This window comes from Cinclus cinclus, chromosome 3 (genome assembly GCF_963662255.1).
Source record: "Cinclus cinclus chromosome 3, bCinCin1.1, whole genome shotgun sequence".
NCBI lineage: Eukaryota > Metazoa > Chordata > Aves > Passeriformes > Cinclidae > Cinclus > Cinclus cinclus.
The window spans coordinates 92,772,323-92,786,565 of NC_085048.1; the positions used below are offsets into that span (position 1 = coordinate 92,772,323).

A 14,243-nucleotide genomic window follows, 5' to 3' on the forward strand; every position below is an offset into this window, starting at 1 on the left:
TTTTGGACATTATTTGTGGGTTTTTATCACCAGTTGTGTTCTAAATCAAAAAGCTTCCATATTCACTGCTAGGAAGAAGTACCTCAGTATATAAGAACATGAATAGACTGTAATAATATGTTGATTATTTTTTCATCAGTTGTCAATAGGGTACTAAAGCTGAATAGAGGGCTCTGTAATCAAAAAGGAATAGTATTAAATATGTAAACCATGGATCACACACTCGGATATCAAAGGTAAAGAGGCATAAAATAAAAGAATGAAGTTGATACTATATGTATTGTCTATTTATTAATTTGTTTGTGATTGATGGATATAGAACAAAGAGTTTTCTAGTAAAAAATGCTTGTGTACCTACATGTAGTGACTCTGAAATCTGTACCTTGAGGACAAAGAAAGGTCACCAATCTCTCCAACTCCTAGTTCTTTGTCAAAAATGGACACAGTTAATGAGGTTTGTTTGGTACAGCACAAATTCTCAGACACAGATAGAGATCCTTTCAATGGAAACAAATTTGTTTGGCTTTACCAGGTTACTTAGCGATTAATAATAGCCTTGAGATGCAGGTCAGAAAGGTCATCATCCTCGCTTGCCAACACAATCTAAAATGTGCAGCTACTCCAGCTCTGCAGGCTTTGAGGACCCAGAATGCTATGCATAAAGTAAAACAGGCTATTTTCCAACTTCTTTTTTCATATTAATAAGCAATTTTCAAGAGAAGGGTGGCAAAATGGAGGCCATGCCACTCTAAGTAATTCATTTATTTTGCAATTTAATCTTATGTTGGAAAAAAATTACACTGCTGCAAAAGCATAGCATGGTGATTTTTAAACGTCAGTGTGCTTCATAAGTAACCTTGTATGAAATATTGTATTAGCAGCCTTTAACAGTAAACCGCAACAAAAAATATTTTCAGAGATTCAAAAATACCTGTGCATCTTTTCTGATCTGTATTTCCTTTTAATTTTATTTTTCTTTTGCAGTTAAAATAAAATGTTTAATTACTTAATACCTGACTTATTTTAATTGATAAAATCTTGAAAGATAGCGTGAAACAAAAGTTCTACACTGCAACTTGTATTTAAGAATGATTTCATAGTGTTTGTATTTATAAAGCAATTATTGCTCTTACAAATATTTTTATGAGCTAATTTAATGATAATTAAAATATTAAGAGTAAGTCTGAGTCACAGCCTTAAAAAGCACTTTGGGGAGCAGTATGAGTTTTCCATGGTATTATTCAACAAATTTACCCATGTGCGTGTTTTGACACGATTTGACCCATGTCCTCACACTGTCTTATTTGGTACTCATTGAAACAACTGAGACTAGTAATGTGGGCCTCTTAAATAATCTGTTTTGCAGGAATATTAGAATCATCCAGTTATGCAAGTATAATTTTTCTTTTTATGTTATCCTATATGCACATACTAAAAATTATAAAGACTAGAATTTACTCACCTAATTAACTTACTTTAGCAATCTAAATGCTTGACTGAATATGCTTGGTGTCTTTGGCACACAGGTTAATTTGAACTAGCCATTTTGTAATAACAAAAATAACAAATGTTAATCAAACTAACCTTTTTTAACTGGGTCAAAAATTCTATACATATGCACTATGCACAATAGCACAGAATTTTTTTTCTTACAGCACTTTAATTCACTCTACTGTTTGCATAATTTATGGCAAGGCTGGCTCTGTGAAAAAATAAAAAAAAGAGGAGGAAATCTATGCCACTTTTCTGTTCAAATTTTCCTCAAAACATTCAGTTGAAATCATGTGTTTTCTCCATTCTTTGAAACCTGGTATTAGGTATAGTTCCATATTTCTTTTATGATGAAAGGGTTTTCTGCACAGATTCACACATTTAGATGACTCTGTGTGTTTGCACACCTCCGTCGTGCAGTGCTTCATGAAGCAGTTCAGTTCCTGGTTCCTGTGGTGGCCTCTACAGTTCTCATCAAAACAGAACAGAAATGATCTGTGCAAGAAGCCCAATGCCATGGAAAATCCTCCTAAGGACAATGTATGCAGGAAAGGTTTCCATCCAGTTTTCCTCTGTGCCTACTTTCTTAAACTTACAAAGGGCTCAAGGATCCAGGAGTGAATATCATCTCTTATCCTATGCCTGCTATCCTCTCTCTTTCCATAAAATTTCCTCTGTCTGCAGATCAGGAGGTGTTGCAAGGTGGTAGCTGAAACATAACTGAGCAACCTTTATTTATATTATAATAGCTTCCATTTAGAGAAATTCAAAGTAAAATGACACTTCAAGGCAAATAAAAGGACTTACATGATTACTATTTTATCAAGCTGCAAGCAATGTGAACCTATATACTGCTCCTAGTTTTGATTACTTTAATCCTGTTTCTTCATCATTATGTCCATGGAGTATCCTACTACTGAAAGAACTGTAATTTGACATTCCAGTGGTGTCAGCTTACTGCTAATACATAAAAACAAAACACTGTGAAGTTGTGAAAGGGTTAAAGTAAAATAGAAGACTAGCATGAATTTGTTGTTATAATATAGTTTGCAAACTTATTTTATTACAGGAGTGAACTTCAAGAGTATGCAGAAATGAAAGAAAATGAAGAGAAAATGAAAGACCTAGAAAAGAAAGAAAAGGAAAAGAAATACCAAGCCCGAAAGATGCATTACCTCCTTAGCACTGAGCAGGTTGGTAGACCTGTCCCTGACAGCTCATGCAAACCACTTGGGCACCCAGCCTGACAGAGATAAACTAGCAGGCTGAATGGGACATGACTTGTTGAAAAGATATCACAAAGACACTACTTCTAGTTCAATTTAGTGCTTTTCTATAGGCAAGAGCAGGTACCATGACTATTCTGTGACAGTAGCTCATAGAGACAGCATCAGCACTGCTGGCAGAAAGAGTCCAAGTCAGCAGTTTGATCTGCCACTGTGATAACACAACATGAAGGGCATAACCTCGCTTTAAAAACTCATTTTGACTGGCTTATTGTTGTGTTGTTGCACTTGTCAAGAACTAACAAGTTATTAAGCTGAGAAGGGATTTCATTTTTTCCCCCTTTTTTAATTGAGCTAATGCTTCAGTTGGTGCAACGTTCTGCTTGTTTTTATGATAGATTGTAAATATGGGTTTCCAGCTAAAGCTTTTCTTAGAATTTCCTGAACCAGCTTATTTAACATTATTGTTTTCATCCTAAAATGCCTCATAAATTTAAAATATTTATTATTAATTTCTTTTGTATCAATACTACTGGTATATTAGTCCAAGCTTTCTTATGCAAGCAGCTTTAAACAGACAGGTAAATATGCCAGGAGATAAATTGTATGTAAATTTTATATGATTGGTAAAGCTTGTGGGTTTGCCTTTTTTTTTAGTCCCCTCTTTTAAACTTCCATAATAAATAGAAGAAAGGATTTTGTTTCCATAAGTGTTTGGTGACTGATTGTTCTCCATACAGGTATGGAATTAATGTGAAATATTAGTATGAACTAAACGCTTGCTTTTTGTAAATGGTTAATTATAATCTGTGTTTAAGAACTGCTAATCCTAAAGAATGCAGGCAAATTATCATGACACTTAATGACAAAATATTTAATCTTAACTTCTGTTTGGGAATTATTTGTGATATATCCTCTAGATAGAAATGTGGTTTCATTAACTCAGATATCAGTTATGAAAACTTGGTGTGTAAATTAGATTTAAATAATTTTTTAAAGCATAGTGTAATACAAGTAAAAACCAGCATAAAAAGTTTTCTCAATGTCTATTAGACAAGGAAGCTAGTTAATGTAGTTAATGACTGAAATTAGCACGCTTTTATTTTTCCCCACATAGATCTAGGATATTAAGAATAATCTACACAGTATTTTATATTGCTTTAAACTGTAGAAAAATGGGAATTCTTACTTTGAACAGTGCAATTTCTACATGTGTAAACATTAATATGCTTACCTGGAGTACAAAAATTGTTAGGTTGGAGACACTGAGTGACTTGTGATCTAGTAAGATTTTTGTAAGCTCAGTTCACCTCCAGTGATAGAGGCTTAGCAAGCTGTAACACTTTTTAAGGAATGGCAAGTACTTCCTCATTTCAGCCACAGAGGACTGCTGGTAAAGGGCAACAGTAACTGTTATGTTCTGATGAATTTTGGTTACTAATTTTGCAGTATTGGAATTTAGCCAGCAGTGTTTTTAGCTAGCAGAACAAAAAAAATGCTTTGGTTTTCCTTGCTGAGATGGTTTGTGAATGCTGAGAATCAGAGCCCACAGAAGCTTTTCTTTATCAGAGAACTGAACTCCAAGAGCTGTCTTCTTTTGCAGGTAGTATTTCAAAATATAAGTAAATGTAAATCAATACAAAACCTACAGGCAACTTGAAAAACAGCAAAGATATATTTGAAGTTAACTACTCACTGTGAAGTCTATATTCCACACTCCACATAGTTGTGGAATTTGATGTCCTGCTAAGATGCAAGGCAAATTATTTCCACGCAGAATTTACTGGTTTGATGCTCTGTGCCTGGCATTTTACTCTCTAAATGTCTGGCCTTCTTATCTGACCACAGCTACATCTTGCTGTTTTCAAAGATGGTTAATTAGATTCCTGAGCAAGGACCATTCATGTCTCAGTAGAAACAGGCAAAAAAGTCAACACTTTTGAGTGAGTTTAAGAAGCATAATTTGTAAGCAGGGCACATAGCAAATGAAAAGAGGACATGTGTGAGCTGGAGGTATTGTAGAGTCATGCATTACCTAAAGCCCATTAAGTTATAGAGATGGCCTGCCAAAGTTTGGTTCTCCTCCTCTTCCTGCCGTATGCAATGAGGTTCAGTGGTGGAGCTGAGCCACCTCATGCATCAAGGCTGCAGGTGATGAGGCAGATTATATGGACAGCATTGAAAAATATGTATTTGCAACAACTGTTTCAAATATATCCTATAGTTTGGAATATTTTTGTTTTAATACAGGCAAAAAGGGTGAGAAAAGGGTGTTTATTTATTGACAGGAAATAATTAAGGAGATGTTACTCATCAATTTTTTGTTAAGAAAGGCATGAAAATTTTCATTCTTCTCTCCTGAGCTGAAGCCCACAGCATCTCAGAAGTGTGTTTATCTATATCTGTATCTTTATCTATATCTATGTCTATACCTTTATCTATATACAAGGTGTGCCCATTCCTAATTGTTAACATTGTTTTACTTTCAAGAGGTGAAGCTGAAGAATGTAAGCGTCAGGAATGTACAGAGGTTTTTGGTATGGAAGTAATAGCATGGCCTATGATTAATTTAGTGTTTTGTCCTTTTCATGAATTAACTTGCTATTCAAGCATTTATTTATTTCATAAACTGTAACTTTGCAAAGAAAAACCACTTTCCGGCTGCTGGGTGCAAGAGATTCCAATGTAAAATACATCAAGAAATAAATCTATGAGGTGGCAACTTTGGGACTTCCAAACCAAATTCAATTTTAAAAATAGGATTCTCTGTATTTCAGGTTTTGAAATTTTTATATAACACAATCCTTTCTTATGCGTGTTTTACCTTATCAGGCTCATAAATTTTGACTTATGATAAACATAGTAAAAATTGTATTTTTAACAACTCTTTGTGTTTGTTAAGAATATTTATTGTAATTTCCTCTTGACAACAAAATTTGTTTTCATAGTTTTTACCTATCATAAACTGAATTGTGATTTCTTATTGAGACATGATACTTGCAATAATTAAGTTTTTCTTATTAGTCCAGAGTCACAATATGCTATTTCCACTGCACAGGTAACAATCCTTCTTTTTTCAAATTGTCATTAATAAGCAAACAAACTACTTATTAAATGTGGTTTTCCATTATAAACATGTTTACCTATGCAGATTATTATTCTGTATCCCCGTAGTTCCTCTTTTTGTATTAACAACCTTCACTATAATTGAATAGGTTCTCACTTCTGCTCTGTGTCATATTTTCAAGGCCAACATTTGTAGTAAGGGCCATCCACTGCCAAGTGCTGACAAATGACATTTAAAGTCAACAACGGAGAAAAGCACTGAATACATTCATGGCACTTTGCAGAAATGAGGACAAAGAGCCCACTTGTGTTGAAATATGTGGTTACATGATTCCTGTCATTGGTATTTCCAGCCTTTCAAGAAATTTTGCAGTTGGTCTTTGCCTTACAATGGTGACGAGAGTATGACAGTCTAAATCCAGAGATCCAGTATTGAGCTAGAAAGCAGACCTGTGTTGTTTTCAGTGTCTGTTGACAGGGCAAGCAGCAATGCTGAAGTGATTCTGTGAGTGGGAGCAGGTGCATCAGCACCTGCAAATCCACAGTACAATGAGGAGCAGAAGCCAGTGGTAACTGAAATACAGAGCAGAAGTGGTGTCCTTTAAAGTATTGCGTTCAGGCGACAAGCCCTATGGAAACAGTTTTCCAAGTGTCACAGCTGAAAAGGTCTTCTGCTATTACAGTTTCTTCTGTCACTGAGGAGAGGTTTGGAGAATCGGCAGAGCAAGAGATTTTTTCTGTTTATAGTTTTTTACGTATAGCAAACAATACTGGGTGAGGTAAAAGAGAATTTTAATTCTCTTTTCTCCATTTCTTCTGTTTCTAAACAGATAAACACAATTACTTTTTGTCAGACAAAATAAATGTACAAGCAGTCCAGGAAGCCAAATTTCTTTTGATCCGGCAAATCGTGAGAGCTTTGTCACAAAATTGCAGAACATACCTGTACATTGTTAATAGTGAGATGTTATACGTGCATAACTTAAGCTTATCATTGATATGACTGGTGAACTGAGTCACAGCCACTTTTCTAAATCTGGACCTCCTGCTCTGTGATAAATCATGATGAAAGTAGATGAGCTAATACTGGTCCTCTGTGCGCTGAGCTTCTGTTTTATCTGAATGCTTTAAATACTGAGACCTTAGAAAAATTAATCATGCTGTTATGTGTGTATGTCTACTCTTGACTTTTGTATAGCATCTTCGTTCTCTTAGCCCTTGACTAATCAGAAGACATGACTGAGTCAGACTGAAGGCTTCTTTGCCAAATATCCTATCTTTGTCAGTGGCCAACAGCATGGCCTAGGGTAGAGAAATAAAATGGAGCAATGGGGCATTATAATTACTGTCAAGAATACTCTCAGTTTCCAGTGAATAGTAGTCAAAGGACTTATAGTTCTTAGTTGTACAACTTTTTTTAATAATATTTAGATGTTCAGTTTTTGCCTCTGTATTCCTTCAATTCCTGCCTCTCTTAATACCCAGAGAAGGACTAATCTAGACAGGGAGAGGGGGTTGAGAGCTCTGGCACTAACACTACCTCTCAAGTTGTGCTTCCTTGGAAGGCCAGGTTCACTCATTCTCCTTACTGTGTTGTTTTGATCACGCATGTTCATTTCACAGCTTTGCCAGCTCTGATATTCTGTCACAGGAGAATGTGCAGCTGTGAAGTTCCTTATTCTTTCTCTACAATTTCATCTGGTTCTGGGGATTGCCTCTGCCACTCCAAGCAGCACTGAAGTCCATCACCTTTCAGCCCTCTTTTGCAGGGTGACAGTTTTTCCTGATGTCCTTGGACAGTTTGTAGACAGATACTGCTCATAAGATCCTGGTAATTTAGAGCTGCAAGGGAAGAACCAAGTCCATGTCTAATAATAGGTCCTTTTCATTGCAGAAGTTTTAGAAATTATGACATTCCTTTTAGTAGCTAGACATGAGTTCTCTTTTTGGATCACAATAGTTCAGTTTTCATTGCCTGCTTGAGTGTGTCACCATCTGTCTTAGGTATATGGCTGATACTGGCCCACATTTGTTCCCATTGAAATAATGCTTTGTAAAGAATTATTTGCAAGGATATTATAGCTGGTGCTATAAAATAAGTATTTTGAATGGGACTAGTCTTGACTGAGATCATTTCCAGGGAGACATAACCATGTGAGAAAGTAACCCTCTAATAGATTAGCACTATAGCAAACATTAAAAAAAGGCCAAAACCCCCACCTTAAGAATAATGCTCTGTGAGGAGGAAGGAAATGTTTGCTATGAGTTACTCTCAAGTGAGTAACAGTGAAAAGTTCTAATATCAGCAACGAGAACCAAGTTTTTCCATTTTTACTCTCTCTGTGTATCTCCATAAGCAATTCCATTTTAGGTTAATGGGAACCATTTAGCAAACTTCTCTGGATTCTGTATTAGAGCTTTTGAATACAAAGGAAGTAAGCACTTATTTTGTTTCTAAGAACAGTTTAATTTTGATTTTCTGTGTTTATTATAGGTCTCAAAACATCGCTTCTATCAGTTGTTTCCATATTTGTGCTAACATTTTTTTCACATTTATTTAGCATTTGTCAGTTTCTAGAGTAAAATATTTTAAATTCAATTTCTATTCAGTGATAAAGTATTCTTTTATTGAATTTTTCCTGTCAACAGAAATGGTAATTCATAAACATTACACTGACTTCTTTGTCCCCTTTTCACATTACTGGAAATCAGGAGTTAATTCTGTTGAAGTTACTGCACTTATTCAGGTCTAAATGTCTAATGTTCTAAGTGAGAAAGAAGAAAGGCCACAAAATCCTTCCTGGAGCAGGTTAATGAATATTCAGGAGACACAACTGATTAATATGCTTCTAACCTAATGTGCTGTCCTGTAAGAACTTGAAAAACAATTGGTCTAAAATGACACTGTTTGACATCCACTCTGTCTCTGGACAGCTGGCAGTTTTATTCTTATAAAGGTGAGGACTCAGTGGATAAAGCCCTAGCCTCTGAACTTCAGATGCACAGTTTAAGAGACAAGGCTGCAAGTTTGGTCATTTGAGCTTAGTCCCGAGTGAGCAGTCCACATCACAAAATGATTATACATAATTTGTTACTATTGGCAGTGTCTGTTCAGGAAAGGCCAAGGACTGAGCTAGCATGAAGAATGAATTAGCTCTTACCTTTTACATTTTATTTCCTCCCTCTTTACTGTTGTAATTTTATTATCCTGTCTCTAAAAGATTCAGGGGATGAAATTATCGTTCATTATAAATACTAATACTTCCTGAAGATGACCTAAAATAGTCCTTGTTTTTTTTTTTTTATTCTAGGTGTCCCAATCAATGACCATCCCCACCTATTCATGGGTGTTTAACACCCGCTTGTCATTTCTCTGCCAAGTAGTCAGATGTTTCTGAGTACTTTCCAAAGCATGTACTGTGAAAAATCCTATTTAAATTAAACAGGAGAAAGTGAGCTTTCTTAGTTCTCTGGCAGGCTTGCTGCTACAATTAAATTGCACTTGTATGTGAAGAGCTTCATGCTGCAGTGTTGTGTTTTTATAAAATATTATTTCCAAAGGGTTCACAATTTACATTCTATCCTTCTGACAGTACCTGTGATAGTTATGTTTGATCAGCAAGCTTTCCTCATGTATTCACTTCCCATTGGAAGCCAGATGCATCAGTATATTCACAGGTGTTCACTGTAGAAAGATCATTCCAGTCTTGTGCACTGTCCACACCATCTCAGTTCACTTGGAAGGGCTCTGAGTTCGTGTTCCTTAATGTTTCTGTCAGACAGAAGGACATAGTAAGGTAAACTGAAAGAAGCCAGTAACTGAGCTGCTTGTGATATTCTGAAAGACATTGTACCTGAAAGCCAGCTCTAAATTCCAAAATTGACCTTTAAGTGATTTGCGCGTACAATCAAGAATCTCTAGTTCTCTTAGAATCTGAGTCCAGCTCTTGCCCTTTGGGATGACGAATCTTGAGGACACAGAACTGTAATTCTGCTACTCAACATAGTATCATGGTAATGTTAAAAAGAGGGAAGAGCTGAAAGCTAAAATGCACCTCCAGAATCAAGCCAAAATACACCTCCAGAATCTATCTGGTGCATGTACTGCCAAAATAATTTAGAGTGAAACTTTACAGCTTCCATAGATTTTCCAGTTTTGCTCATATTTTTTTCAATCCAACATTTTTGTTCTCTAGGAAATAGTGGTTATCTCCCTAGGCAGGACAAGTACAGTAAAGGCCAAAACAAAGATTGCAAGCATGGTGATTTTCATGCCCAGAAATGTGTAACTGTGATTACAGGATTGAGGAAGTGCTATCTGCTGACACCGTAACCTATCTCCAATGCAAAATGCATGGATGTGAACTATTTCAGATGTGTTTCTTCCTGGTGTCAGTGAACAGTATTTCTCTCCCATTCACTCTTGTCTTAAGTCTCAGCCTATCACGAGTGGTAAGTGAAACAGGTATTTCGAACAGAAATCAATAATTTCTCCTTTTGTCCTACTTCCCAAAACCAAGATATTTCCTATTCCTTAAATATAGTCAGTGAATGAACCTTTAATCATTATCAGTGGCAGTATTGTAAAGTCTATTTTTCTTAAAGGCTGCCAGCTATAAAATAATTTCAGTTTTTTTGATAACTGGTTAACTGTTCCAAGAAGTGAAAGTTTGCACAAAAAATTAATCTCTCATTAGAAAGAGTTTAACACACCATAAAATGTAAAGTTTGAGTGCTGTTTTCTGATTGATCCTATGTAAGCTTACTTTCTAAAAGTATGTCCCTGTAGACATGGTAATATTTCTCAGAGCTTCCTCTTACAAATTACTTGTTACACAAGCTTGATATTATAGCATAGTAACATCTCTGTATCTACCATGCATTATAGAATTGAACATTTCCATTTCAGGCTTAGTAATTTAAAAATCCCCTAGCTAGAAGGTCCCTGCACTTAAACTGTCTTTTTCAGAGTCCGAATTGCATAATCCCTATTTGTGTGGATTTTTTTCTAGACAACAAACTTCATGCTCAGTTCCTGTGGGTAGGATTAATGGCAGAGTTTAAAGGACAAGCTGTGTGATCTATCAAAAAGTGTACATGCTGAGATCTTAGAAAAACATGACCACATTTTGTGTGTTATTGTCAATTGGGGTGGCAAAAGGGTTGGATTACTGCAGGGTCAGAAAACCGGTAAGAATGAGTTATATATTGAATGCTGGCTGTGTGTATGATATGGTAAAAACATTTAAGAAATAATCTGTATGGTAAGGAAATCACAATGCAGCACAACATAGTTCACAAAGCCACATTCAGAAACAGTGGAACTCCACTGACATTCTTGAAATAGTTACTGGTATAAATTGGTTGATGCTTAGTAGTCCATCTGGTATTTAACCGAGTTGGTGTGGTCTTGCTCAGGTAATTTTTTTCTCCTGTTATATTAGGAGAAGTATATGCTAAGTAAGAGATAATTGCATAAGAGGGATGTTAGGAATGGCATGGCAGAAGTCATGATAAAATACCGTGCATGTCTCAACAGTAAACCTTCCTGTTGTTTAAGAAGTGGCTCTGATGGTATCCTTGCTTTAATGAGACTTCAAGATTGATGCACACAGTTCTTTTGTTTTTCAGCTCTTAGGCCACAGAGTAGTATAATGGCAAAGTTCTTTCATTAACTTGCACTGTTTATTCAATATTCAGTGCTTTTGTTTAGTATGTAATATGTACTGTTAATTTGGGAGTTGTGTCTGTCCTGCAAGGGACATGATGAACACTGTACATCTTTCTCTATCTATTGTTTGCTTTGCTTTCAGTTTTTCCATTTCAACAATCTTTTAGTAAAGTCTTCATCTTTGGGGTTTATTTCTGATTATCTCACTCTGTTCTACTAATTTCCGACTACCTTTACTAATCAGACTAATGTATTTATGTTCCCTCAATATTCTTTCCCTACACAATATTATGTGTTCATTAAACCTTCCCCTCATTGTTTATTGGTCTGACTGCAGACTGCTTTGTTAAACATCCTGCCACATTCTGAGTTTTTACTCATTGCCTAATCCTGTAAGTTTAGTAAAAAAAATTGCTTAATAAATCTGTCAGCATATGTCTATGAGGGAACGCTCACACGTAACCACAAGGCAACAGACATAAAGCACAAGGAAAGGCAATGAAATGTTACCCTGTTTTGGTTGCACCTATGCATTTGTAAGGAGTAAAACAATTCTCTGTTTAGCAATTTTATCCTTGGCAAAGGAAATCTCCATATGATTTCCATCCCTACCTGTTACAAAGAGCTTCTACTCTCTTCTGGTATGTTTTTGCAGGTAACTTCTGGTGTTACAAATTTGAAGATTCTAAGTGGTATAAGTATTCTTCTCAATCCAGTTAGAAAAGGAGTGAATCTCAAGTAGATTTTTTTTGGTCCAAAGGTATTTTTTCCATTATGACAATGAAAATGGATGGAATTTTAATTTTAAAGATATAAGTGATATCACATATGTGGGTATGTGTTTTATGGCTCTGAAATCTTCCCACAAGATAAATACTTTTAGTGTCAAAATATCTCTGTAAAGGAAGAAAATAGTGTCTGTGTGTTTACAGGAGTTATTGAAACACAGAAGAATAAATCCACCTACAGAGATTATTTTTCAGACTTAGGTCTTTAATTCCCACTTAAGGTGGTTGTAGAAACAGGTTTCTTTTCAGAGATTCTTATAATTTGTATATTATCCCGTATTCAGCCTAGCAATTCTTAAAGAGAAAATGGTAACAGTAATGGAATTTCCCATTCCTATTTTTAAAATAAAACCATTCAGCAGTTAAGTTGTATTTTTCTGCTGGTTTTGAAATCAGAAGTCAAATGAGAAGACAGTAAGAGAACTTTGAATGTGCTGTCCCTTTGTTGTATCTTCATCCTAAGAGTATTGTTTCCCACACCATCACTCACTCATTCACGTTATTATCCCTGATCTAGTCAAGTCATGAAGAGCCTGTGTTAGAATTAGATTTGACAGCGTAAGCCTCAGTCAGAGAGACAATCAATGAAAGGCAAATGCATTTTTGGCATGCCACTGCATCTGCTGGGCTGCTGTGTTTTGGATTTTGTGCCACTATGTTCCATGCAGTAAACTAAGATTATGTTTCTTTGCTCTTGATTCCTAAATGCCCAAGCAGTTGATACCTGTTTGGAGACTCAATTGCAGTGTTGTTTCCTGCAATTGAACTTAGTGCCTTGCGTGTTTAGAGGCTGGTTTTATGGTCTGTGGCCAGGATACTGGACTTGAATATTTTCTTAATACCTCACTGTATTGTCCACAAAATTGCTGCTTTGTTTACTTATACAAGTGCATTTAAACTGTCATTGTACTGTCATTCTTTTGAAGCAAACATTTCACAGATGAAAAGGACTGAATCAAGCTTTGCATTCTGAAGACAGAATAACAATAATTAATGTTTCTATTAGTCTGTTTAAATGGAATGTGTATTAAGAAGACAGGTAATTAATCCCACTTGAAAGAAAATACACTACTCATCACTCATTTATGAATTCTTGTGTCTCTCCATAGAAGCAGTATCTCAAAGAAGGCAAAATACCTTAGGTGCAATAACAGGCTAGGTCCTCTGGTTCTTATTTAGATTAAATTTCTGAGAGTATCTTTTTCAGTGATTAGAGGATCAGGCCTGAGGAGTAGCATTAGCTCAGTGAGAACAACCTATGTTTATGAAGCTGGGTGACATTTTTCCTATTGTCAGGCATGATAAAGAAGTTTTATCTCAAACCAGAATGTTAAACCGCATTATGGTATTTTTCCAACATCTGCATAAACTTTACAATGTATTTCTTACTTGTTAATACAAAACTCTGTTCACATTAGTTAAAAAATTGCAGACTGTTGCTAGTAGAATACATTTTATTGTAGCTTAAATATCTTGATGTTTGGAATTTGAGTTCATGGTCATAGCCTTATACTTGTTGCTAGAACAGTGTTGACAGATTTTTTTCATAGATGTTCTTTCTAAAATAAATCTCATATTAAATCTTATACTTTTATATTCATTAATATGAAATATTCTGGAAGTCTGTAAAAAAACAGTTATCTAGAGTTTAAAATACCTTCTCTTTTACAGACATGTTTGCAGCATTATGTAAACAATTATTTCCTTGTGAATCATTAATGTTTTAGGGTGTTTCTTTTCCCTCCTAGGGAAACTATATCTGGGGATTAACAGGATTGTTCACTGGAATTCATGTGGAAGTACAACTGCAGTAGCTGAGAAATGATCATGGTTCCTTTTAGTTCTCAGCAAGAGTAATTGAATGTTGAATATCTTACTAAACGCTGGACTGTGACAGTGTGTTAACACTCCGACTATCTCCTAACAGCAGGGCAATTATTTGCTGAGTGGGATTTTTATAAATCCCCTGGCAGTAGTATGTCCTGATAATTATGATGAAGT

The 14,243-nt window shown here is 35.5% G+C and overlaps 1 protein-coding gene across 1 annotated transcript in view; it reads left to right on the forward strand.

Annotated features, from left to right (window-relative positions):
• SPATA17 (spermatogenesis associated 17) overlaps positions 1-14,243 on the forward strand; it is an 83,421-nt gene that overhangs the window by 31,288 nt on the left and 37,890 nt on the right. The window contains exon 6 of the mRNA XM_062489030.1: positions 2,561-2,684. Within this exon, the coding sequence (XP_062345014.1) occupies positions 2,561-2,684 (124 nt within the window). The remainder of the gene's footprint in view (positions 1-2,560; positions 2,685-14,243) is intronic.